At 44.5% G+C, this 27,519-nt stretch overlaps 2 protein-coding genes across 2 annotated transcripts in view; both read left to right on the forward strand.

The window, feature by feature from the left end:
• Positions 1-495: 495 nt before the first annotated feature.
• On the forward strand, positions 496-18,513 carry prdm2b (PR domain containing 2, with ZNF domain b). Its single transcript, XM_029694762.1, has 9 exons — positions 496-613; positions 2,173-2,232; positions 2,364-2,484; positions 3,113-3,216; positions 4,569-4,721; positions 5,876-6,002; positions 8,343-8,456; positions 11,491-16,121; positions 16,340-18,513. Exons 3-9 carry the CDS (start codon positions 2,391-2,393, stop codon positions 16,355-16,357), a joined length of 5,241 nt encoding a protein of 1,746 aa, XP_029550622.1. The 5' UTR covers positions 496-613; positions 2,173-2,232; positions 2,364-2,390; the 3' UTR covers positions 16,358-18,513.
• Positions 18,514-22,027: 3,514 nt separating this feature from the next.
• The window catches only part of LOC115150925 (kazrin), a 148,945-nt gene continuing 143,453 nt past the window's right edge, over positions 22,028-27,519 (forward strand). Inside the window, exons 1-2 of the mRNA XM_029694763.1 lie at positions 22,028-22,229; positions 25,808-25,903. Of these exons, the coding sequence (XP_029550623.1) occupies positions 22,043-22,229; positions 25,808-25,903 (283 nt within the window). The 5' untranslated portion in view covers positions 22,028-22,042. The remainder of the gene's footprint in view (positions 22,230-25,807; positions 25,904-27,519) is intronic.

Raw genomic sequence — 27,519 nt, forward strand, 5'->3', positions numbered from 1 at the left:
ACATAACTTTGACAACAAATGTTTTCCCTGAAGCAGTAGCTAGTTTCATATGTACTGCATTTCGTTATTTTTAAAGTAAAAATAAACCGGATAAGATGCCATGCGATTAAACCAATGTGATGGTGTATTTAAGAGTACGTCCATTCATAGTCCGAAGGGAAAATCTCTTGGGGAGTGAGCCGGCATCAGTATCCTAGGTGCCATATTATGCCACTGTGCCCTTGAGCAAGGCACTTGACCCCTAAATTAGATATGCCCTTGAATAATGATGTGAGGCATTATTATGCAAAGACCATCGGCAAACAATTTGGCACTTGAGGTTAGGTTACTTAGTGACTTGGGGGCGTAAATTTTTTAAAACAATTATTCATATTTAATAAAAAAATTCAAGCGATGTCTGTTGTCCATTTTCCACAGTCATTGAACAAAAATATTTTAAGGGCCGAATTGAACGTTGCCCCTCGATGGTTGCACGAGGCGCTTGCCTGCCTCTCCCAACTACGAACCGAACGAATAGTTATTGGATAACATTTCGATTCAAGCCTCCATCCGCCATTTTCAGCAGATTGAAAGCAGGTAGACAAAAATCACAGTGCTGATCAAAATAAAACCGGTAAGTCCACAAATATGTATCCCAATCAAACCTGTAGACGACACATAGGCCTACATTGGAAAACCAGAAACGCCTTGTCGATGGTTGCATCGGCTTGGAAAAGCCTACCCTGCGACTGGTCGATGCAATACAAGGGTAACAATAAAAAAGCATTTTTTGTCATATTATTTGATCAGGATGCACTACATCTCGCGCAAATTTTCGGTCAAGCGCATTACACAATCTGAAAGAAAAATGTGATATCCTCTGCATCTATTTGTTTGTAACAATGGAATACTTGCTTGATATCTAATCTTGGAATACAACTCCAAGCACATGATGTAGGCATTTTTTAAATAAATCCCTTTTGTTAAGATTTTGTGGTAAATCTAGGCTTTATTGGGCCATTCTAGCATATAAGTAGGCTAAAGCAATATATACGGTTAAATGAAAAGGCTATATTTTTATCAGCAGACCTTTATTGTTTCCAATTGCAAATAGCCTTTATAAAATAAAAAATAAAGCATGCCTCATTGTACTTCAGGCTATGGCATATCCTGATTTATTTTATTTATGAACTAAGAATTCAGAAACTTCCCGTATATCCATTATTTTATCAAATGGTACGGGTAGTTTGATCTCTTAATTCAAATCTTTCAATACAAACTAAGTCTAAATGTATTCGATGATAAAAATATAGATAACAGTACAGGCCTATATGCGTTTTTTAACCACCAGCCCTTAAATTGGTCGTCTTTATATTTCTTGAGGCCCTAATTGATTTGTGAACAGCCTAGGAATGTTCTGGATAAATAATCGTATATCTGATGGGCAATAGGCCACAGTCTCTTTTCATTAAAATGATCATCAGTGGAATCTGTTTTTAAAATTAATTCCTTATAGCCTACCCTATATTCTACATGAGGTGCAGCCTATATATAGCCTACTGAAGACTGCACATTATCTTGCATCTTTGAGATGGGATTAATTTATTTGAGTTGATCACTATTCCAGGCTATATAAACTAACCTATATTACAAAAATGAGTTATTACACTGAATTCATCCTATAATCTCAAATATATGCATGTCTGCAAGCTTCAAACAATTGGCCAGCATGTTATCTGCTTTGTGTAGGACTTTGTCACCGATGAAGAAAACCATGTCACAGCTGGTTGATAGCCTACATGAAGGAGAGTGTGTTATTTAGAACCTGTGACAGCTAGGACAGTTTGCCTTACAATCCCCACTCCTTTCCTAATAAGTTATCCATCATGAGAAACAAATACAACTTCTTACAAAAGGATATTTCTCCTCGAGCTTGTTGAAATAAGAACACAACTTGATTCAACAAACATGCAGATCTGTGTGGTACTGGCAGATCATATACTGCAAAATTTTGTTGTTAATACAGGGGCAGTTCATCTTTACATTTTAGTGTCATGCACACATAATTATAGTTGAGTAGTATTGATAGCTATCCCCTTGATAATCAGTACAGTGACTCTGCCGACATGTGGCATTGGCAGTCAGCCTCAATGCTATTATCCTACCATGTCTCCTGTCCTGCCTCCCCTTTAGATCCCATCCCACAGCCTGCCTGAAGTGCCAGACCCAGAGTCCATGTGGAGTCTTACCTGAGTAGGTTAAATAAGCCAATACATTTATGCCCATTCTGTACATGAGTTTTAGTGTTCCCGGTGTGACAGTTTTTAAAATGTTTTGGTCGGGGTGTTGGTCTGTTTGAGACATGAGGATATGTTATATTCTAGGTGACCATTGCTGTTCCTGGGGGGACAATGGAAACGCTTGCTGACATTCCACACCATGTGTGGAAGAGCTTGCCCGATGGCCTGAGACTAAGTCCCTCTGCTGTTGATCAAAGTCGTATTGGTGAGTTGAAAATTAGCTGCTTTGGGTTTGTTCTAACGTAACATTACTAATCAGTTTCGTAGATAAGTGATCCATGATCATTTGTTTGTGATAAAATTCCAATAGCAGCGGTGTATCTTCCGATAAGCAGTGAGTGGTTGTGTGGTTTCTGATTCTGCGGTGTTCGCTGGTGTGGTCTAGGGCCCTGTGTTTTGGTTGATCATGTCACATGACCTGGATTTTAACCTTCATTTTAAGTCTTTTCCAGAAATTATAATTACACCAAAAATGAAAGCAATTGTCTGAGGATGGTGTTGGACCATCTGACATAAAAATAAAAGGGGAAAGTTTGATGAAAAAGCTTTTAAATAAAGGTTCAAATCCAGGTTAAATGATCAATCAAAACACAGGGCCCTAGGACGAGTGGAGCTCCTGATACTGATGATCATACAGTAACAACAAGGGATCACAAGGGAGAGGATGAACTAGATAAGGTAGTGGAAGCAGAGTACATTATTTAAAAAAAACATCTCCAGCCTGTCCTGGCATGCCTCAGAGAATCAGAGCATCTTAACACATTTTTAGAAACTGAAAGATTCTCTATATTGCATGGTGAAATTTTTGAATTTCATTCCACTCTTTTCCCCAGGTGTCTGGGCCTCTAGGCCGATTCCTAAAGGCAAGAGGTTCGGCCCATTTGTAGGAGAGAAGAAAAAGCGGTCCCAGGTGTCCAGCAATGTTTACATGTGGGAGGTGAGCAGCAGAGGATAGAGCGATAGCCTCAGATCAACCTTAACACACATCCACAGTACCAATCAAAAGTTTGGACACACCTACTCATTCCAAGATTTGTCTTTATTTTGACTATTTTCTGCATTGTAGAATAATAGTGAAGACATCAAAACTATGAAATAACACCTATGGAATCATGTAGTAACCAAAAAAGTGTTAAACAAATCAAAATATATTTGATATTCTTCAAAGTAGCCACCCGTTGCCTTGATGACAGCTTTGCACGCTCTTGGCATTCTCTCAACCAGCTTCATGAGGTGGAATGCTTTTCAATTAAAAGGTGTGTCTTGTTAATTTGTGGAATTTCTTTCCTTCTTAATGCGTTTGAGCCACTCAGTTGTGTTGTGACAAGGTAGGGGTGTTATACAGAAGATAGCCCTATTTGGTAAAAGACCAAGTCCATATTAAGGCAAGAACAGCTCAAATAAGCAAAGAGAAATGACAGTCGATCATTACTTTAAGACATGAAGGTCAGTCAATCTGGAAAATTTCAAGAACTTTGAAAGTTTCTTCAAGTGCAGTCGCAAAAACCATCAAGCGCTATGATGAAACTGGATCTCATGAAGACCACCACAGGAAAGGAAGGGTGTGATGGTGTGGGGGTGCTTTGCTGGTGATTCTGTCAGTGATTTATTTAGAATTCAAGGCACACTTAACCAGCATGGCAACCACAGCATTCTGCTGCGATACGCCATCCCGTCTGGTTTGTGCTTAGTGGGACAATCATCAGTTTTTCAACAGGACAATGACCCAAAACACACATCCAGACTGTGTTAGGGCTATTTGACCAAGAAGGAGAGTGATGGAGTGCTGCATCAGATGACCTGGCCTCCACTATCACCCGACCTCAACCCAATTCAGATGGTTTGGGATGAGTTGGACCGCAGAGTGAAGGAAAAGCAGCCAACAAGTGCTCAGCATGTGGGAACTCTTTCAAGACTGTTGGAAAAGCATTCCTCATGAAGCTGGTTGAGAGAATGCCAAGACTGTGCAAAGCTGTCATCAAGGCAAATGGTGGCTACTTTGAAGAATCTCAAATATAAAACAAATTTTAATATAACACTTTTTTGGTTACTACATGATTCCGTATGTGCTATTTCATAGTTTTGATGTCTTTACTATTATTCTACAATGTAGAAAATAGTAAAAATAAAGAAAAACCCTTGAATGAGTAGGTGTCCAAACTTTTGACTGGTACTGCAGGTTGTACACATTACAGGCACAGGACACCCTCCCTATTATATATGCTGTTATCCATTTTCACACATCCATTTGAAAGAATATTGGCTAGATAACCAAGATGTCCTCTGTAGGTGTATTTTCCAGCCAGGGGCTGGATGTGTGTGGATGCCACAGACCCCATGAAGGGCAACTGGCAACGGTATGTAAACTGGGCTAACTCCACTCAAGACCAGAACCTTTTCCCCATGGAGATAAACCGAGCCATTTACTACAAAGTGTTACGGGTAAGTTAGACGTTTAGTCTCACTGGTAAAATGTTATTCTCATTCAGGTGATCACTGAAGCAGAGTGATGGGATGGCTTGCTATTTAGGTATGTGAATTAGAGCTGGGCGATATGGACAAAAAATCCATATTGGGGTAAATTACTTGAATTGATGCAATAACGATGAATAGAATACATTTATAATAATTAATGTGCACCATAGTTTAACATTTTTTTCATTTATACTACTACTACTACTAGTTAGATGGTTGTAACCATCAATTGTCCCATTAACTATCACCCATATAAGCAAACTTATTTCATTTCAAACTTAACATTTCTCTAGCATGGGCTACTTATTGTAATGAACGATATCAGCAAAATGCCTGCGATGTGATCTGTGTGGTCAGATTCGATGATTTTCGGTTTATCGTCCCAGCTCTAATGTGAATCTAGAGTATTGGCTATTTACATTCTTATTAAAGGGGCAATCAGTTGCTACATCCATTTTTGGACTAATAAATGACTGATATGTTCTTAAAGAATCAATAGGTACACAACTTATAAATGCCCCATTAGCTTAGTTTAGCTGTCGCAACCCATCAGAATCTAAAATGGAAGCTTGTTGTGATCCAATGTTTGTAAAGAAAGTAAATGTCAACAAACACTATATAGCCTCAAAACATGGTTCAAACGATCATTGTTGTGATGGATGGTTAGTCCTTGCATCCATAGCTCTGTCTATGAATTTGAGAGTGGTTACATTTGTCCTGCCCCAACCCTCAGTTTTTTTTACTGAAAACAGGGGAGGGGAAAGGTTTTATTAGTGTTTCATCAGCTGATTGCTGCTTTAAAGCCAAATGAGAGAATTACAACCTTTTGGTCTTTGCTATGTTTACCATGGTAAGTACCTCTTTCTATAATTCATGCAAATTTTAAATGATTATGTTGTCTCTGGTATACTTGGGTAGGCTAATAAATAATTAACATAAAAGGAATGACATTTTAAAATACCGTTTGCCACCCAACTACCATAGCTACAAAAATGTCAAGACCTAACATTCCTGTTGTTGGACTCTGACTTGACAGACACGACAGGGGCCCAAATATTTCATCCTGTCTTTTAGCAAACGTGTCTCTGATTGGTTCCCACTCTCCTCTTTCCTTGTAACAGCCAATTGGGCCAGGGGATGAGCTGCTGGTGTGGTACAATGGGGAAGACAACCCTGAGATAACAGCTGCATTAGAGGAAGAAAGAGGCAGCAGTCTGAGCAAGAAAAATTCACCCAGGGCAAAGCGAGGTAAGGCGTACACCCCTACAATAAAACAAATCCTGTCATACATTTTGCAGGAGATTATTCACCCACCTATTCGATACGGTAGTTCGCAGTGGGTAGCAGCGGTCGAAGAAAATGGTATTTATGCCATTTCAAAGTTTAATTCTTGATAGCATGCTAGCTAGCTTAGCTAACTGTAGCGAGGTTTTGATGCAGTCCATTTTTCCTTCCAAACTTTCAATCTCAAAAAGTTAGCTACTTTTATATTACTGTTAATTCATATAAAAGAGTGTGATTGCAGCTAAGTTGGTAGCTATTATGTAACAACACAGACAGTACGTCACTGTCAACATTAGCTAGTCAGCTAAATAAATCAGAATAATAAGTTAGCTAGCTAACTCATCATGTCGTTTTATATGACGCGTCCTTTCCAGATTTACAACTCAGTTGCGAGCCACGTTATCTGATCGGTTGATTACATTCGATACTTACCTATATTTAAAAGGTACCCGGCTAGTTAGTTCTGTTACAAGGCTTGCAGGTTATACATTTCATAGTCTGATCTGTTTGTTTCGATCGGACCTGTCAATCCAGTTCAGGTAGCTAGCAGGCTAAATCAAGCCCGGACGTGCCAGACAACCCGTGCAGGGAAGATGGCAAGCGCTGGCTTTGTGTTCAGCAAATGGCTAACTGATCAAAACAGGGCCGTTGTGATAATGGGGGAAAAGTAGCTAGGGTAGATAACTTAAGGTATGTGTCATACATGTGTTGTAAACCCTTAACGTAAGCTACATCTAGCCAGCTACCCACTGTTAGCTAGCTGGATAAGTTATCAATTTTGTCTGTACCATCGCAAGGAATATATGCCTGCCCTGAAAATAAACAGACTTTGTTTTAGTTTTTCGATGAAACCAAGACTACTTAGCTGAACTGTTAGATATTTTGTTAATTTCCCCAGGTAAGTGTGAGCTCTATTTTCATTTGGCCTAGGGAGGGTAGCTAGCTATTCAGCCAAAACCAATGCAAAGTTGAGGTAGTGCAGACTAGGCCCTGGATGAATGCAGTTGCACAAGCTCTGAAGTCCCACCCTTCCTTTCTCCACAATACTAAACCTTCAGATTGAGTTGCATTTTCCATAATTATCTTTTGATTTAGGCTAGCTGCTAGAATGCAATCCATAGCATTTGAGAATTCTTTCTCCATGTAATCGGCCTAGTGTTTATTTTTCAATATGAAGGAAAATGTTAGTGCTGGTGGTATATCCACAGTCGCTACTGTATGTCTATATGTGGTGTAGGCCTATGCATGCAACCCTTGTCTGTTTTTGAATTTGCAGTATGATTTATTGACTCTCTGAGATGTTAGACGTCTCAACATTCTGAGTTGTTTAATATTGAGCCTGCTTGTCATTAATCTGCAATCCCTCTATGCTAAATGATATTAGTATATCTGTATCAAATGCACAACACTAAGTGGGTACTTCGGGTAGAAAGCCTCAATGCTAGCAACATTTCAATACTTGTTTCCAAGCACTCAAACTTGCTACATTTTCTGACTTGAAACCCATTTGAGAGGCACTGTTTTATATTTGCAGAATGTATTTGACCATGCTTGTCAGATGACTGAGCTGTAGCATGTGTTTCTGTGGCATGAATCAGGCTTTGTAGACCATGCCAGATTACCTTCTTGTCACAGCAACTCCAGTGATGACTGGGTGCTAGCCCAGTCTCTTGAGGCAGGCTGAGATTAAAACTTAAAATGGTCTCCTGCCTGGGGCCATAAATACCACAATGATGAGCCATTCCATAATTCACTTCACATTTGTGTGTTCATTATGTAGCCAAGAAAAGTGTTTTATTCTTGAAATATTCAGAATGAGGGCATCAAGGCTGTTAAAAGTGATTTTGGCCAGCAGTTTTATTTTAATGTATTGGACTCTTAACGGACTTTTTAACCCACAGCAGCTTGTAAAAAAAACAAAAACATTGTTAATATTGAAATAAAATTTTACATAAGCACACGTGGTACTTGACCTAGATTTTTCAGATCTTGTTCAGCAGTCATATCTTGCTTTGCTTTCTGTTAGCCACATTTTAATGTTATGAGTTTGTAATTCCATGTAGTTTTAAGTGCCAACCAATACACAGCACAGTTGTGAGTTGAGGTGTGAAAGGGAATTAGTACACAGATGTTTACTCATCTGAAAATCTCCTTTTCTAATAGTGGACTTACTTATGTAGAAGTAGTCCAATGTAACATTTTTAAATCATGAAATTCCACAACTTACCAGTATTGCTTTGGTGTGAAATGGTTTATTTATGTTTAGCTAATGTTTGTTGGTTGACGTGTGCTTTTCCCCCTTAGCCAGAAGAAAGCTGTTGGCGGGAGCCAGACAGGCTGGTTTGGGTGCATTCCGTGGGCCCAAGCAAACAGGCGTAACCAAACCTATTGTCAGAGAGATGTGGGACACAGAGGAAGGTTAGTAGTTCTCCCATTATTATGGATATTTGTGTAATTTGGGGAGTCAGTTGAGGTGTTAGTAGGGCTATGGCGGTCTTGACATTTTGTCAGACAATTATTGTCATGCAAAAGACTGCCGGTCTCACGGTAATCGACCGTTAATTCACATAAACAAGTTTAGCATCTCCAGGCCTCCACGCATCCCAGCTGCGTTCAAGCCGCTGATGTGCGCCTTTGGAACATCTACATGTAAAAAGTTGATAGACCACCGCGCCACTAGGGAGACCAAGACACTGCATCGCAGTGCTAGCGGTGCCACTAGAGATTCTGGGTTCGAGTCCAGGCTCTGTCGCAGCCGGTTGCGACCGGGAGACCCATGGGTCGGCGCACAATTGGCCCAGCGTCGTCTGGGTTAGGGGGAGGGTTTGGCCGGCAGGGATGTCCTTGTTCCATCGCGCACCTGGACTCCTGTGGCGAGCCGGGCGCAGTGCAGGCTGACACGGTCGCCAGGTGCGCGGTGTTTCCTCCGACACATTGGAGCGGCTGGCTTCCGGGTTAAGTGGGCATTGTGTCAAGAAGCAGTGCGGCTTGGTTGCGTTTCGGAGGACGCACGGCTCTCGACCTTCGCCGCTCCCGAGTCCGTACGGGAGTTGCAGTGATGATACAAGACTAACTACCTATTGGATACCACGAAATTGGGGAGAAAAAGGGTAAAACAAATATATAATAAAAATTAATATACACCATCACAATAAATCCATTGTTTATTTTAGGCCTAAAGAAACATTATAATATGAATAAAAAGTATTTTAGAATAACAGAATATGAATTGGCAAACTATGTTATCTGGCTGTGCTCCATACCATAGGCTGCAGGCTTGTTCATTTAGCTGAAAAAATATGCTTGTAAGTCCCATGCCATTATTTTATTCAGGAAATTATTTTCCACACAGTCTGTGCCTGTATTTAGTTTTCATGCGATTGAGGGCTGAGAATCCACTCTCACTTAGGTATGTGGTTACAAATGGCATCATTGTCTCAACCGTGCGATTTGTCAAGGCAGGATACTCTGAGCGCAGCCCAATCCAGAAATCTGTCAGTTGCTTCTGATTTAAATTACATTTCACAAAACCGCTTGTTACATTTTCGATGAGGCTCTCTTGTTCAGTTATCGGTAAGTGTACTGGAGGCAGGGCATGAAAGGGATAACGAATCCAGTTGTTTGTTTCGGGAAAGTACCTGCTCACACAGGTGCTTCGCTATATCACATTTGACATTGTCCACAAGCTTGAGATCATTTGCACACACAAAATCATACAATGATGGATAGACATGTGTGTTGTCCTTGTTAATGAAGACAGAGAAGAGCTCCAACTTCTTAATCAGCTCCAACTCCTCAGTTTTGTCCCGCACATTGAATATAGTTGCAGAGAGGCCCTGTAATCCTAGATTCAGATCATTCAGGCGAGAAAAAACATCACCCAGATAGGCCAGTCGTGTGAGAAACTCGTCATCATGCAAGCGGTCAGACAAGTTGAAATGATGGTCAGTAAAGAACTTTAAGCTCGTCTCTCAATAAATAAATAAATAAAAACGTGTCAATACTTTGCCCCTTGATAACCAGCGCACTTCTGTATGTTGTAAAAGCGTTACATGGTCGCTGCCCATATCATTGCATAATGCAGAAAATACACGAGAGTTCAGGGGCCTTTCTTTAACAGTTAATGATTTTCACTGTAGAGTCCAAAACGTCTTTCAAGCTGTCAGGCATTCCTTTGGCAGCAAGAGCCTCTCGGTGGATGCTGCAGTGTACCCAAGTGGTTTCGGGAGCAACTGCTTCTACGCGTGTTACCACTCCCCTATGTCTCCCTGTCATGACTTTTGCGCCATCAGTACAGATACCAACATGAGCAGCAGCTACATTTGGCTACATACAGACCGTTAGTAGAATTCCCGCGAGAGAGTAACGGTTAATGTGATTTGATGTTCTTTATTTGACTAGGCTACCTGTATTTGACATTGTTACTTCGTTGAACACTAGATGGTTTAATTGTATTTTTGGCAGTGAAACGAGGCTACTCAGACTCGGGGGGGGGGAACTCACCCAAATGTATAGCCCCGTTGGAAAATATAAATGGACTGTTTGAAAATGTGAAGAAAAGTAAAGTATTTTGTGTTCCCTCGATGGCATTGCGCGTACCCCAGTTTGGGAGTACCTGGCCTAGGGCTAGACGTTCTCCCCCAGACTCATGGAAAGAACGTTTGGAGCGTAGCGTAAGGTAACCGGTCCATCCAGTATGCATAATAATACAGTCCACACTCAAAGGTGATTAACAGAATGCATTTCATTTTGGAGTATAGACTGCTAGACCAATTATGTACCAAAGACATCTTAAATCAGTTTTGTTTCATGTTATTCCTGCCATATGTAATATGCAGTAGGCGATGTATTGTATGACGGCACAATCATCATTTTAATTCCGTTTTTTGGGGTGAGGGGCTTGGGCTGACATACATAAGCTCTCATATGTGTATGGGTATTATGAATTAGTAACCACCTTAGAGTTGTCCATTTTGTTGTTAGACTTTGAAACAACATCCACAACGAAACTGTTTTACACTGTTTCAACCTGCTGTTGAACTTCTTTCTTCACATTGATCATCACAGTGAGGTGAGTTTTAAAAGGATGATACTGTTTTGATGATCACTGTTTGATATGATTTTCTATTTTATTTGCATTGATGTCAGAGGGGTTAGAGGGACAATAGAGGACTGAGTACCAGGGTATTAGGACCTGATGGTCATTAGGGTCCTACCGACGCATGACCTGAGCGCATAAGGAGATTACCGTGTCTCAAAGGTCATGTGGCATTTTACTGCAGTCGTTAGTGGCGGTAATACGGTCACCGCAACAGCCCTAGGTATAAGCTAGTTAAATCCTGTTATTCATGTATTTCAACCATTTCGGCAATATTCTTCTCTTAAAATCTCAGCATTTTTACATTTAAATGAAATCATGTAACTAACTGTTGTTGTTCTGCTGTTGTTGTAGGTCCAAATGAGGAAGACGAGAGACTCTCCCCATCACCAGGGCCTTCCAAGGGGACTCGGGAGAGCTCCCCCATGGGGAGGAACGGCCTCTCTCAAGCCCAGTTCATCTCAGCAGCAATGAGAGGGGAAGTGGAGGAGGATGATGAAGAAGACCCAGGGGATCTGCAGCAGCCACTGTCGCTGACACAGCAGAGTGCTCAGTCTGCTACTGAAGCTGAGCCAGAGGAGAGGAGTGAGCAGCCTGATCTGCCACTAAGCCATAACAGCCCAGTTGAGGAGGGGCCTGGGAGCCTTCAGCATGACACTGAGACTGCCTCATCCCTATCAAGGCCTGAACCAGAGGCAGACCCTGACCCCGACCCTGACCTGGAAGGTGACCCCCACGGAGAGGAGTCCCATCCCTGCCAGCACTGCGAGCGCCATTTCTCCACCAAACAGGGCCTGGAGCGCCACACACACATCCATGCCACCGCAAACCAGCAAACGCACACGTTCAAATGCCGTTACTGTGGCAAGTCCTTCGGCTCGCAGGTGGGGCGTCGGCGGCACGAGCGGAGGCATGAGAACGGGCCAAAAAACAAAGGCCAAAGGCCTGGCTCACTAGCTGGGACTGCTACTTTACTCACTCCTCTGGGGCAGGCTGGTATTTCCAGCCCAGACTGTGGCACCGTCTCTGGCCACTATGTTGTCAGGGGCTCCCCTGTCCCTGGAGGACCTATGGGGAGCCTTGAGGTTGTGAGGAAGGACCCTGCGGCTGAGAGTGACCGGCCGTTTATCGTGGATGAGAATGGCGAGACAAAGGAGCTTCATCCTTGCAAGTACTGTAATAAGGCGTTCGGCACTCACACCAACATGCGCAGACACCAGCGCAGAATCCACGAGCGCCACTTACTGCCCAAGGGTGTGCGCAGGAAAGGCATGCTGCTGCAGGAGAGCCCATCTCAGCAGCAGCTGCATCATCTGCCTGAACAGTCCCCTAGCGTCAGCCCACCCCTCGTCTATGTGCCCAGTGCAGACACTGAGGATGAGGGGGACCGAGAGGAGTACATGGTCGACATAGCCAATAACATATCAGAGAATCTCAGCCTGTACATCGACGGCAAGATCCTGTCCACTAGTTCAGTCAGCGGCTGTGAGGTGATCGAAGTGGACTCCAGTTCTGCAGCACTGTTTGGTCTCGACGCATTGGTCATCAGCCCCAATCAGATCAGTCAGGCTCTCAAAGTGGATACCAGGACATGTGCTGTGAGGCAGGTCTCGAATCTCGGCCAGCCCATGTCGAAAAGGAGAACGTCGACACCCCCGCTCATGCCAAGTCTTAAAATGGAGTCTGAAACTGGGTCCTCTTCCGCCTCCTCTTCCTCCTCCACGTCTTCCTCATCCGCCTTGTTGGTGGGAAGTGTCTTCCCTCAGTCCTCAGACTCATTAACATTTCAAAAGGAGAAAACGATCTATCTGTCTCCTAAGCTCAAACAGCTCCTCCAGACTCAGACAGACAGTCAGAAACCTGCCATCGCCCTGATAGCAGAGAGGCACAGATTAGCTCCCCCTCTCTCCGTTACATCTCTGCCTGCAGCCTCAAGCAGGTTTAAGAGAAGAACAGCTTCCCCTTCCTCATCTCCACAGCTCAGCCCTGCGCTGAAAGAAAACGGCTGTAAGAACGAGGCGGGGGTCTCGTCGTACACCCTCAAGGTGCCAAATCTGGAGAGCCTGGGCATGTCCCCTGCCTGGAGTCTGTCCAGCAAGGAGGAGAGGGACACACTGAGTCCCAGCGGGAAGAACGGGTGCAGCTGGTCTGCCTCTCGGACCGGAGGGAACTCGTGTAATCAGCAGCCCTTGGATCTGTCCAGCGGCATCAGTAAGAGGAGTGACAGCTTCAACAAGACGCCCGGGGAGGTAGTCCTGGATTTAAGCATGAGTCGGAAGAGTACAGCAGAGTCTAAGGGAAGTCCATCTCCGGCACAGCCCCCCACCAAGAAGAAGAAACCCAACACCAGCATGCTAGAGAAGGTGTTGATGAACGAGTATGCTGGCTTAAACCCAGCAGAAGAGGAAGGCTCTTCTCCCATGGGAAGCCCAGATTCTCAGTATACTGCAGGCAGTGGTACAGGCACCGCTTCTCACAGTCCCTCTTCCAATCTGCCCTCTGAATCAGCCCATCCCTCTCCCCCCTCCCTAACGCCCGTCACGATGAACCCCTCCTCCCCTTGCGGCTCCAGCCTGACCTCTCCAACGCCACCTCCCCCTGTCCTACCCACCATGCCCTCACCAGACTGCCCTACGCTCAGCTCTCTCCCTGTCCTCTCCCACAAAATGTCCCCCAGATCTATCGACCACGGTGAGGACGAGCCAGTTTGCGTATTAAATTTTACTACAGCAGAGACAATGTTAGCTACAGTAAGTAACAGTTATGGAGATGAGGAACATATCAATAAGCCAATAGACTCCAATCCAGATCCCCTTACCAGGGAAGCTATTTCAAGCCCCTCTACGGAGCCCTCCTTGGTATCTGATGCTGTTGCTCTGAGTCTGTCCTCAACACAATCGAAGCCTGCTAGGAGTGGGAACCAAAGTTTGCTGGATGTCCAAATTAATCAAGACCTGGAACCGATTATTACTGAGGGACCGGAGAAATCGCAATGCTCTGAACTCCCTGTATTATCATCCGTAGCAGAATCCCTCCTCTCTGCCTCATCGACCTCGCCTGCTGCCATATCAGATATCCCAGCTCCACCAGCGGTCTCCCCGCCATCGCTCTCTAGCACTGGGATTAAGCTGGCTGACTTAGTCCTTTCTCCTAGTGGCACAGGGTCTTCACCTCTGCCTGCTGCTGCTGACAAACCCTTGTCGTTGTTGGGGGAGGAGGAGGAAGAGGGATCGCCACCAGAGCCCTTCAGTAAGAGCTTTGTGTGTAATGTATGTGAGGATCCCTTCCGCTCCATCAAAGAGCTCAGTCGGCACATCCTGGAGCACGCCGCTGAGTGGCCCTACAAGTGTGAGTTCTGCGTGCAGCTGTTCGGGAACGCCCCTGCTCTGCTGGAGCACCGCATGGCCCTCCACGGCGTGGGACGCGTCTTTGTCTGCTCCGTCTGCTCCAAGGAGTTCGCCTTCCTCTGCAACCTCCAGCAGCACCAGAAGGACCTGCATCCCAGCCAGCCGTGCACTCACACAGCGGTAGAGAACGGCAAGCCCAGGCCACAGAACTACACAGACCCAGCCAGGGCCAAAGAGGAGAGTAACCCCTCCTCAACCTTAGCCACAGGGCCTGAGTCCTCTGCTGAAGTTGCTTCCTCCCAGGGGGTCTCTGATGTGAAGAAGGAGGAGCAGCCTGATACTAATGGGAAGCATGAAGAGGATGGACTGGAGGACCCAACTGAAGAGCTCTACACTACTATAAAGATCATGGCCTCTGAGGGAGGCAAGCCTAAAGGCCCGGACGTACGCCTGGGCATTAATCAACACTACCCCAGTTTCAAGCCACCCCCCTTCCCCTACCACAACCGCACCGCTGCAGGCTCGGTGGCCTCGGCCACCAACTTCACTACCCACAACATCCCCCAGACATTCAGCACTGCCATCCGCTGCACCAAATGCGGCAAGAGTTTCGACAACATGCCCGAGCTGCACAAGCACATACTAGCCTGTGCCAACGCCAGTGATAAGAGGCGGTACACTCCCAAGAAGAACCCCATCCCTCTCAGACAGATAGTGAAGCCCCAGAACGGCTCTCTGTCGCCTGCCTCTGCTGCCAACGCAGGGCACAACGCCTTCCGCAGAATGGGCCAACCCAAGAGGCTCAACTTCAACCAAGAACCGCCTGGCAAAACCAAGATGAGTTCCCTCGGTAAGAAGAAGAACCAGCTGGTTCAGAAGGCCATCGCTCAGAGGAATGAGACTGCAGCTACTGTTAACAAGGCCCCTAGCCAGGTTAAAGAGGAGCCGCAAGAGCAGGAGGTCCACGTATGCCCTCACTGCAGCCGAGAGTTCACCTACCCTGCCAGCCTCAGTAAACATATAGCAGGCAGCTGTCCCATGAAGCCGGCCTCTAAAAAGACCAAAAAGGGAGCCGCAACACCAGCTGTAGACAAAAACATGAGCCTTCGACGGAGAACCACAGACTCTGAGATCCAGCAGCCAGAGCCGGCTGAGCCGGTTCCCAAAACGCTTAGCAAAACTCGGGCTCGCAACTCTGGACCTGGCCCTGCGGAGGCTGAGGCCCCACCACCGGTGGGTAAAGGAAAGATGGCTGCCACACAGGTGTGCACCAAGAGGCCAGCCTCTTTCCCAGCAGCCACAGTTTCTCTCAGCAAGAAAAGTAAAAAAGGCAAAGTTCAATCGTTACCCCCCACCCCATTGCCCTCCGAGAGTCCCAGTGACTCTGCACCGCGGCCAGCAGCTCAGACAAAGCAACGCATGGGCAAGGAAGTGCCACCCAAGAAGGGAGCGGAGGTGAAATCGCCCCTACAGCAGCAGTCTCAGGTGCCGCCTAAGAAAGAAGGGGAGCGGTTCTCTCTGAGAGCGAGGGAGAGAGCCGTTGGGCCGGTGACCCGGAGCCTACAGATGGCCAACACTGCAGCTCCTGTGGAGGTGAAAACAGAGGACCTCTCCAGCCAGGAGCCTGAAGAGACCCAGGTAATGTTACTTTCAAACAGTGTCCAGTCTCAGCCCATGTAGACGTATTGCCTAATTAATTCATACCAAGTTACTTTTAAATCAACCTTCAGACAGTAATCTGTGTCTTAGAGAACACTTTCAACACAACGTGGTTCTATTCATCAGGTTCTGTGTTGCACTTCAAGGTAGGGAAGACGTATCACTGTAGGTGATACTTGTTGTCTCGTGTCTTCCAGGAGTACTTGCTGAAATGAGCCAGTTAGAGAAATGTGGATTCTGAGGATTAACAAGTCCCTGGCTAGGAAGATGTCCAAGTGCTGCCTCGCCTCTGATGAGAAACTCTGGCCTTCCCAAGTATCTGACCGACAGAAAGCCAGACATACAGGAGGATCTGGAGGTGGGCTGATTCCGTTACAGGACAACATGAACTCTGCGCTCTACTCCCTTCACATCACATGCTGTGTTGGCTGAACAGAGGGAGGGGCGCTGCTCTCTACATCACTCTCTGTGAAATGAGCCTGGGACAGGTGCAGATTTTAAACACAAAAAAGAAAGGATTAAACAGACTATTAATGACAATGAATAAATATAATATATATATATATATATATATATATATTGTAAGTCATAACTTGACTTGTAACATTGATATTGGGGTTCCGTAACGGTTAAAAGCTGATAGTGCAAATGGCAATCATTTATGTCCGTTCACAAAACTGGTCTGGTGTTTCTTTTCGCTCCGTTTTCATGTTTCCGTTGTTCGGTGGTTGTTGAATCCTCCCGACGTCTCCGTCTCTTAATGCATGTGCTGAATCCAGCTGAACTAGACGGAGGCCTGTCCCTTGTCTGCGTGTCTCCGTGTTAAGTCCTGCACCTACTTTCATTAATACAAATGGTTTGCAAATGAATTTGTATATTTGACTTCACTCGATGCTCCGTTGAGAATACATTGTAGAATATCTCTTCATTGGCAGATTTCTATTTTCGTCGGGAAGCCAAGATAACACGGAACTGTTTTCAACTGTAGAAATGGGTTGTCAGAAACGGAGTGTCCCAAGTGTGTGTGTGTGTGTATATGCGTTCAAATGTGCGTATGGGTAGGCTCGCACCTTATGTGTGGGCTGACAACCGTTGTCCCCTTGATCTCAAAGTTGAGATGTCTGTTTTCGCTCCGGCATGTTTTCCTTATGTTGCTTATCAGAGGAGTACCAGCAGGGCAACCCGCCACAACCAGAACAATGCAGCCGTACACCTCTGACAGCTAGTTCCATGGGAAAGGGATGGGGGAAGATGACACATGCCCTCCACATTGAAAATGTGTAGGGGGGGAAGAAACACTGCCACTTATCCAGTTTATTGACATTGTGGATTTCTCAGAGGCTCACATTTTTATTGATGTGTCATGCATAGTTATAAGTAGTCTTGTCTGAAAGCACTTTAAAAAAAACATCTGCCAAACTGTTTTGATTTGATCGCTGTGAATCCTTGAATGATTTGGGTTCAAATGTGAAGAATGGAATGTGGAGATCTCTATTACATATGACTGAAAACTGGGTTGCCTCAGAAAGTCAAGTGAAATATATTCATTGGAATATTGCCCTCGTTTAAGACTCCCTGTAGATTGAGCAATTTTGAATAGTTCCCCAGACTTGATTTTCATCTGTATGATGTAATCAAATGCATTAATCTGAAATATGAGGCAGCGGTGATCGTGTGTGGAGAATTGGCAACACAAAAAATGTTCCACCGTGATGATGTTTGGAAATATTTCAAAAAGGTTTGAGAATTGGAATCATGGCTATAGATGGGGAGCGCAGAAGCCACTGTGTTCCTGTAATAAGGACGGCTTTGAAAAGCTACTTCACTTATGTTCCTTGCGGCTGCAAACATGCCGCAGTAAGGTCATTTGATTGCTGGTTATTTCTGTAGTCAAGGGTGGCTGGGAGGTAGTGTATCTTCTTCAATGTCATCTATATGTAGGCCTATTACGTGTTATAACATACTTTGACAAAGTATTGTACTTTTTGATTATGATTAGTCCCTATCTATCCCATGATGTGCTATATAGAGGAATTCTCATCTGTCCCTGTTTACAATGCTCACCCCACTGTTGCTCCTTCTGGACCATCTGCCTTTTACAGCTGAGGTAGAGGAGAGGGATATGACTCAAGTGCGTGTAGCATGTTTGGAGAAAAAACTGTAATTGAACCATATATATATTATAAAGCTAATTTATGATATCTCCGTTGCCTTCCTGCATCGGTATTCCTGATAATTCTCTTCGGAGTGAAATTAATGGAGAATCTTCTAATATATGTTTGAGGATGAATGAACAAAGACATATCCCTGTTGACCTCATTATGTAAAACACATTGTTCTAATTGATATATTAAAGCCTTTTTCAATTTGCCGTCTGTGTGCTGCCATGTATGATTTATGTTTTGGTTATGTCCTTTTTAACTTTAGTCATCGTCATTTCGGGCATCTGTTTTGAGCCAGGTGAGGCGCAGATTTGCTAATCTTGGTCACATGGTGGTGAGTATTTAGGCCTATTTTGGAGGCATGGTGATATCTCCAACAGTAATTATGCACCGTCTGACTGAAATGTAATCTATTTCCGAAACACTGATACACTACTTATACAGTGCCTTCAGAAAGTATTCAGACCCCTTGACTTTTTTCCTAATTTTGTTACGTTACACTTATTCCAAAATGTATTAAATGCTTATTTTTCTTATCAATCTACACACAATACCCCCATAATGACAAAGAAAAAACAGATTTTTAGAAACGTTTGCTAATTTCCCCCAAAAATTCAAACTTTGTCATGTTTACATAAGTAGGCAGACCCTTTACTCAGTACTTTGTTGAAGCACCTTTGGCAGCGATTACAGCCTCTAGTGTTCTTGGGTATGACGCTACAAGCTTGGCAGCGAATTATGTTTTTCATGGTTTGAGTGTCTTCAGGTGACTTTTGTCAAACTCCAAGCGGGCTGTCATGTGCCTTTTACTGAGGAATGGCTTTCGTCTGGCCACTACCATGAAGGCCTGATTGGTGGAGTGTCGCAGAGATGGTTGTCCTTCTGGAAGGTTCTCCCATCTCCACAGAGGAACTCTGGAGCTCTGTCAGAATGATCATCGGGTTCTTGGTCACCTCCCTGACCAAGGCCCTTCTCCCCAGATTGCTCAGTTTGTCCGGGCGGCCAGCTCTAGGAAGAGTATTGGTGGTTCCAAACTTCTTCCATTTAAGACTGATGGAGGCCACTGTGTTCTTGGGGACCTTCAATCCTGCAGACATTTTTTTGGTACTCTTCCCCAGATCTGTGCCTCGACACAATCCTGTCTCGGAGCTCTACGGACAATTCCTTCAACCTCATGGCGTGGTTTTTGCTCTGACTGTCAACTGTGGGACCTTATATAGACAGGTGTGTGCTTTTTCCAAATCATGTCCAATCAATTGAATTGACCACAGGTCAACTCCAATCAAGTTGTAGATCCATCAAGGATGATCAATGGAAACAAGATGCACCTGAGCTCAATTTTGAGTCTCATAGCAAAGGGTCTGAATACTTACGTAAATAAGGTATTTCTTATTTTTAAAACATTTGCAAAAATTTCTAAAAAACAGTTTTTGCTTTATCATTATGGGTATTAATGAGAAATGAATAATTTGTGATTTAGGCTGTAACGTAATAAAATGTGGAGAAAGTGAAGGGGTCTGAATACTTTCCAAATACTACTGTATTATAGAGTGCACTTGGAAAGTATTCAGACCCCTTGACTTATTCCACGTTTTGTTACGTTACAGCCTTATTCTAAAATTGATTCAATTGTTTCTTTTCCTCATCAATCAACACACAATACCCCATAATGACTAAGCAAGAACAAGTTTTTAGACATTTTTTGCAAATTAAAATAAATTGATATTGACAATTACATAAGTATTCAGAGCCTTTACTCAGTACTTTGTTGAAGCACCTTTTGGCAGCGATTACATCCTCAAGTGTTCTTGGGTATGACACTACAAGCTTGGCATACCTGTATTTGGGGAGTTTCTCCCATTCTCTGCAGATCCTCTCAAGCTCTGTCAGGTTGGATGAGGAGCGTCACTGCGCAGCTATCTTCAGGTCTCTCCAAAGATGTTTGATCGGGTTCAAGTCCGGGCTCTGGCTGGGCCACTCAAGGACAATCAGAGACTTGTCCCAAAGCCACTCCTGCATCATCTTGGCTGTGTGCTTAGGGTCGTTGTCCTGTTGGAAGGTGAACCTTCGCCCAGTTTGAGGTCCTGAGTGCTCTGGAGCAGGTTTTCATCAAGGATCTCGCTGTACTTTGCTCCGTTCATCTTTCCCTCGATCCTGATTAGTCTCCCAGACCCTGCTGCTGAAAAACACCATGACCGCATGAAGCAGCCACCACCATGCTTCACCGTAGGGATGGTGCCAGGTTTCTTCCAGATGTGATGCTTGGCATTCAGGCCAAAGAGTTCAATCTTGGTTTCATCAGACCAAAGAACCTTGTTTTTCATGATCTGAGAGTCCTTTAGGTGACTTTTGTCAAACTCCAAGCAGGCTGTCATGTGCCTTTTACTGAGGAGTGGCATCCGTCTGGCCACTGGAGCTCTGTCAGAGTGACCATCGGGTTCTTGGTCACCTCCCTGACCAAGGCCCTTCTCCCCGGATTGCTCAGTTTGGATGGGCGGCAGCTCTAGGAAGAGTCTTGGTGGTTCCAAACTTCTTCCATTTAAGAATGATGGAGGCCACTTTGTTCTTTGACTTTCAATGCTGCAGAAATGTTTTGGTACCCTTCCCCAGATCTGTGCCTTGACACAATCCGGTCTTGGAGCTCTACAGCCAATTCCTTCGACCTCATGGCTTGGTTCTTGCTCTGACGTGCACTGTCAACTGTGGAACCTTTTATATAGAAGGGTAACATTTTGTAGAAACCTGTTTTCACATTGTCATTATGGTGTATTGTGTTTAGACAGGGACATTTTTCTTTTTTTTTTTTTTTACATTTAATCCACTTTAGAATAAGGCTAACGTAACAAAATGTGGAAAAAGGGAAGGGGTCTGAATACTTTCCGAATGCGTTTGTGTCGAGGTAAGACTGAGGTATGACAAGTGGATTGATGACGCTACTTCAGTAAGATGGGAAAGGAGAATGTGTCATTAGAGCGTGACTGACTGCTCTTTCATCTGATCTAAATACATGACCTGCAATATGACAAGCAGGTGGGCCAATCCTTTATCCTGCGTTGTCTTCTCGGCATGCCAAAGAATAGATATTCATTTCTTCATTAAAGAACTAAAGTTGTCTGAAGCGTGATTAGCCCCCTCTAGATGAACTATCTTGCTGTAATGCTAAAGCTGTAGTCTATCATTATTTGTTTGCTGTAGAGCCAGAATATGTCCTGAGGCGTTGTTCCTGGAATCGACTTGTGGTCAGAATGCCAAATGCTCTGTTTATTTATTCTCTAGTCTACCTTTGACAGAGTACATCATGTAGTATTCCGGGCGGCTGGTGAAGTTAGGTCTATCTTGGCATTGGCAAGTTGCGCCCAACTGGAATGCTCTCGTTTAAAAAGTTTAGATAGATACTGTAATCAAGGCATATCAAAAGTTGTAATACTTTTCCCTAAGTATATGTAGACTGTCAGAGGACCATGGCTGGCTTGCTAGCTCCTGTGATTTGAGTCTATTTTGAGTGTAGCACACTTGTCAGTAAATTTGACATGTGAGTCATCTCATGCCTACAGCACTCGCCTCGTTCCTCTGCGTGGGTGATACCTTGTGAAAGGCTTGTTCTGGGACAGGCAATGGAGCCTTTACACTTTTCAGTCAGCCTCATGAACAACAATGACCTGTGTGCAAATGAGTCCGGAGTCACTTATCAGTATGCAAACTGCTGAAGAGTCACTGTGAATTTTCTACTTGAAGGTTATGAGCACTGCATACAAATTGCATCCGATTTATTCTGACAGTGGAATCGCTATCTTTGTTCCAGTGCAGCTTGACCAGGAAATGACCTCATCAGAAAATCAGGGTGATGGCCAGGACACCGTGACCTTGAGACGTCTGAGACTGGTGCTAAAACAGCAACACAAGTTAGACATCAATATGAACAGAGGTACTAGATTAAAATCTTTAAAGTAACATATGTTTACCATCTGCCATTAAATTACACAATATTAACAACCTGTCCTCCAAATACCAATTGTACTTTGCTGTATGTATTTGTCATGTTCCAAATGCTAATTGTGAGCTTTGCTTTCAGATTTTTACAGCATGTAGTCTAAACCTCAGAACAGTAATTTTATCAGTGATGGAGAGTGCCTTCATCTGACATGAACCCTGAAGACATTTGTTTAGAGGTGTAAACTTTGGTGCTGATGTTGGACATGCGGGGGATTCTCTAGCCACTTCCTCAAGCCTACCTGTCTTCTTCATTATTGCTGCTGTCAGTCATCAGAAAGACGAAACTCGCTGTAGTCCACAGGGCTCATATATATTATGCCACTACTGAGTTTCTACTACACCCTCCCTCTGTTTGATTTAAATATTAAGAATAGCAATATTATTGCTACCATTATTGTTCTTAGAGAACATTCTAGTCAGTATTTTCCTGTCCTTTCAGATCTGTATCATACCATGGACAAAGTAAGTGTCGTTCCCAGTGAAATAAAACATCTGTCTTCTACTGGCAAATAAAGCAGGGTAGCTTACTGGATGGAATGCTGTGCATCTCCATCACGTTGATGCTGCGTTGCCATGAATACGCTTAGAGTCAGGTTCTGGCCTGCGTGCATCTGTGCTGAAATTAGTTTTGTCCAAGCCCCATCCGTCACACTCTCTCACACGCGTTAATGGTCTTGGATTTTATTAGATTTTTGATTGATCAAGCCCACACACTAGACGAGCTGCAACGGCAGCATTAAACCGTACTAGTCGCGGGAGAATTGGAATGTCTTCAGGACTAGAACTTCTCTAATGAATTTGTTTCACTAGAAAGGTGTGTGGCGCTACACGGTTGATAGACGAATGACGAATTGAATGGCGCGTGTGAATTTGATTTGAGAGGGTCTTTATTCAGTGGGATGGTGCGACGTGTTTATCTTCCCCTGGTGCCATGGCGGTTTGGTTTATGGTTCCCTCGTGGGTCGGTGTTGTTGTTGTTTATGGGTGCTCTGCAGCGCGCGTGTGTGGAGAGGAGCGCTGTGCCATGCCCCAGCTGTCAGAATGAAATATCATTGCACTCCTGATTGCTGTGTACAGGGCCTCAGCCGGATTCATAAAAATGCAATCCCATGCAGCTCTGTACCAGGCTGGCAGAGAGCACTAAATAAACTATGATACAGAGGAAAGCTGGCAGATTTAGAAAGTGCATGGACACACTGTACTAACGCTGCAGATATAAAGTACCACGCAAATTCAGCATAACCGTAAGGCGTACACAACCATAAGACCACACTATTTATCGTTTGTGAATTTAGACGGGAGGCTATCCTAGTCCTAAAGGGGTGCAGTTTCTGCAGCGCTGTAAGCCTCATTGCTCTGTAACCTCCGTCGTTCCGAACACTCTGCTGCTCCTAAACCCTGAGGAATATAGTAGTCTGTCTTCTCTATAGAAAGTGTCAGCGAGCTCTGTGGGAGGGGCATGACTGCTGCAGCTCACACATCACAGCACACAGCCTTCTGTGTCCTAAAAAAAGCTTTCCCAGTCCTGACTTCCTGTTCAAAGAGAATGGCATTAAAGCCAACGAAGTTCGAGAGGGGATGAATAATGAATTCCAGCGGGCGTCACTCTGAGTTAGGCAGAGATTTCAGTGAGGAGCCATCTTCTCTGTGTCTGTTGTCATTGCTCATGTCATGCAACAGCTGAGCCTGTACCAGAGACTCAGGTCATATCTGGCTCTATAGGATATATTTTCCTCTGTCCATCTCCATGTGTGTTTGTGAGATAAGGGTACTTTTCAGTTACCTACACTATGAGGTGAACTGTTCACCTACTTGAGCGTCTTAGATTGGCTGAATATTCACCTGAAGATGGTGAAGCATGTGCATGCCTATTGCTAATTATTCACTTGACAAGCTAACGTTGAAGGACAGATCTTTTTACCTGCAGGCCACCTGCTTTAGCTAGCCAACCGAGAGCTTATCTCCCACTGGAGTGTCCTGCTCTAACGTTTCCTTTGATTTATTTTGACGAAAAAAGGCGGATGTAAGTTCTATGGCCAGGTCCCCTCAGTGTACACTTAACAGCACAGCAGTGTGTGAGGGCTCAGTGACAATGGGCTTCCTAGGAAAGTTTTGCTAACAGGGAAATAGCCTGTCGGAGGAGTTGGCTGACATCCTGCAGAAGGTTCAGGACCTGAACAGAACAGAGAAAGAGGTGGACTCACTGAGAGGAATATGGGTTCGGTGCCATAATTGAATTATTGTATAGGAATAATAGTGTCATCATTTGTCTGAGGGTGGCGGTTTCCATGCCAACACCTACATAAATAATGAGCACTGTATGCTTCAAGGTGCCTCAGGATCTGAGGTAATATTCTCTCAATTAAATTGGATATTCCCTTAATTTCAACAGGTGAACATTTGTGTTTTCAGATGTGTATAAGCATTGGCGCTCATCTCATTAAGTGCAATTAGTCAAATACAACTGCAGAGCAGGTTCTGTACATACTATATGTAACATAGTATAATATATTAATAATGGTTTCGTTTTCAGTTCATATTCAGTGTTTTTTGGTTCTGCTTTTTGAAGGTGAAGCCTTAGGTGACAAATATAGAATTCATACTTGCATGCAACCTCTTTCTCCCTCATCCCGTTTTCCAGCACCAGGGAGACATGAAGAGCTGGGGTTGCAGAAATCCGTTTCCCAGCAGCAGCTCTGGCTCTAAGATGAATAGAGGGGGTTTGCATGGGAGGGAGGGAGATGTTATTACTGAAGCACAGCAAATGAGGGCTATAGAGAGGGGAGGGTTGAGGAACGGAGGGAAGGCAAAGGGAGGGGAGAAAGGGGGCATGCTCAACAGATCAGAGAACAACAATCGTCTTTCCACCACCCATATACAAGGCTCCTGCCTACTGACAACTTGCAGGGAGGAAGGGAGGGAGGTGTGACTTTCACCTGCTGGAGAATCCAGCCTGTGTCTGCTCTGCTCTCTGCCTTCAGCTACAGAACCTGCTGTCAACCTTGCACAGACATAGAGCAAGATCACAGCACTACTGGAAGAGCTGCACTCAGGGCTCTCTCTGCTGCTTCCTCCAACACTCCGGCACTCTCTCACTCTTAACACACACACTCACAGGCACACACACACACTAAGGCACGTCCAGAACTCTACCACGCAAGCGCTCACACACACACACACACACACACACTCACGCAGGCAGGCACACCCCCTCTCTATCTGTGCAGTGAGAAGCTCTGCCTGTGTCGGTGTGAGCGGTGGACTGTTTCTCTCTCTGGCGGCAGCAGTACTAGCAGCAGGACTGGTCCAGTGGAGGGCAGTCAACTCGCTTTCTCCAGACTCCAGGACAGCTCACGCTCTGGACTTTGGAAGCCCTCAACAAGCCTCTCTCTCTTTCTTTCTTTCTTTCTTTTTCTTTCTCTTTCTCTCCTCTTTTTCCTTCTCTTTCTCTCCCCTCTCTGCCTCGACGTGACGCAGTGTTTCTGACCTTCATCCCCCTCGTGTGCACAGCGTGGGCCAGTGGGACAGCCATGGAGGACACCCTCACCTGCAGCCCTGCCACCTTCTCCCAGGTGTTTGGACGCCAGGGACAGCTCATGCAGGCTAGTGAGTAACCAAACATACGCCCTTGTTAAACATGTCAGTGTTTTATCACCCATCGGCTGCCTGGAGATCACTCCCAGATCAGGTCGTTAACAAGCCTGCTCTGCTTGTCAATTTGAACGGATCTCCTGGCTTTTACTGCCATCTTAATTCTGGTGCTTGGAGAGACTGTTTCAGATAGAGGGAGGCTGAGATCTAATGGGATTACTGTTGCTCTAGTCTCTCTGGAGTAAATTGGTGTTTCTGTGTACTGTAGGATGATATTAAGGGAAAATGCAGTGGTCTGCACACAGGGGCTTTAGGTTGCAGGATGTTTTGTTTTTGTGCCCATGAGGACTGTGCAGTTTGTGTAGTAGTTGGGTACTCATGGTTAATACCTCTGTTTCTGTGTTGAGTTGAAACAATAGTACGGCTGATACATGTCAAGTGTTGGTACAGTATGTGGAGGAGAGGGTTCATTATACTATAGCAGTCATCTCACAGCACTGTTGTCACCCAAGACACTCTTCAAAGTACGGACACACACCACTTTTTTATTTTCACGACCGTAAAAAATAAATGTATTTTGCTCCCTTGTTTGACAAGTTATAGTTGGATCCCGACTGATATGGGATTTTTGGGTCCGATACCGATTTTAGGGAGGCGGAAGTCACCGATTACTGATGTATCTGCCGATATATCGTTCTTTTAGCGGAGGAATGAAAAACAGACCTTTTTTACACTAATTGTGCCCCAAAGGATTAACAGATAATCTAAATGATGATTTCATGAGCTGAAATAAAAGATCCCCGAAATTTTCTATACCCACAAAAGCTTATTTCTCTCAAATTTTGGGCACAAATTTGTTTACATCCCTGTTAGTGAGCATTTCACCTTTGCCAATATAATCAAATTGGCATGCTGACTGCAGGAATGTCAACCAGAGATCTTGCCAGGGAATTTAATGTTAATTTCTCTACCATAAGCTGCCTTAACGTCGTTTTAGAGAATTCGGCAGTACGTCCAACCGGCTTCACAACCGCAGACGACGTGTAACCATGCCAGCCCAGGACCTCCACTTCTGGCTTCTTCACCTGCAGGATTGTCTGAGACCAGCCACCCGGACAGCTGATGAAACTGTGGGTTTGCTCAACTGAAGAATTTCTGCACGAACTGTCAGAAACCGTCTCAGGGAAGCTCATCTGTGCGCCCCCATTTCGCAAGGATCGGTACACAATTCCTGGAAGCTGAAAATGCCGCAGTTCTTCCATGGCCTGCATACTTAGCAGACATGTCACCCATTGAGCATGCTTGGGATGCTCTGGATTGACGTGTACGACAGCGTGTTCCAGTTCCCGCCAATATCCAGCAACTTTGCACAGCCATTGAAGAGGAATAGGACAACATTCCACAGGCCACAATCAACAGCCTGATCAACTCTATGCGAAGGAGATGTGTCGCGCTGCATGAGGCAAATGGTGGTCACACCAGATATTGACTGGTTTTCTGATCCACGCCCCTACTTTTTTTTTTAAGGTACAGTATCTGTGATCAACAAATGCATATCTGTATTCCCAGTCATGTGAAATCCATAGATTAGGACATTATTTATTTATTTCAATTGACTGATTTCCTTATAT

The sequence above is a fragment of the Salmo trutta genome, chromosome 16 (genome assembly GCF_901001165.1).
Source record: "Salmo trutta chromosome 16, fSalTru1.1, whole genome shotgun sequence".
NCBI classification, from domain to species: domain Eukaryota; kingdom Metazoa; phylum Chordata; class Actinopteri; order Salmoniformes; family Salmonidae; genus Salmo; species Salmo trutta.

What these genes read in the sequence shown, in the direction of transcription:
- prdm2b (XM_029694762.1), top strand. Translation starts at nt 2,391, where the DNA reads ATGGAAACGCTTGCTGACATTCCACACCATGTGTGGAAGAGCTTGCCC. An exon ending in GCAATGTTTACATGTGGGAG is followed by an intron (nt 3,217 to 4,568) that starts GTGAGCAGCAGA and finishes TGTCCTCTGTAG; the next exon opens with GTGTATTTTCCAGCCAGGGG. An exon ending in GATGTGGGACACAGAGGAAG is followed by an intron (nt 8,457 to 11,490) that starts GTTAGTAGTTCT and finishes CTGTTGTTGTAG; the next exon opens with GTCCAAATGAGGAAGACGAG.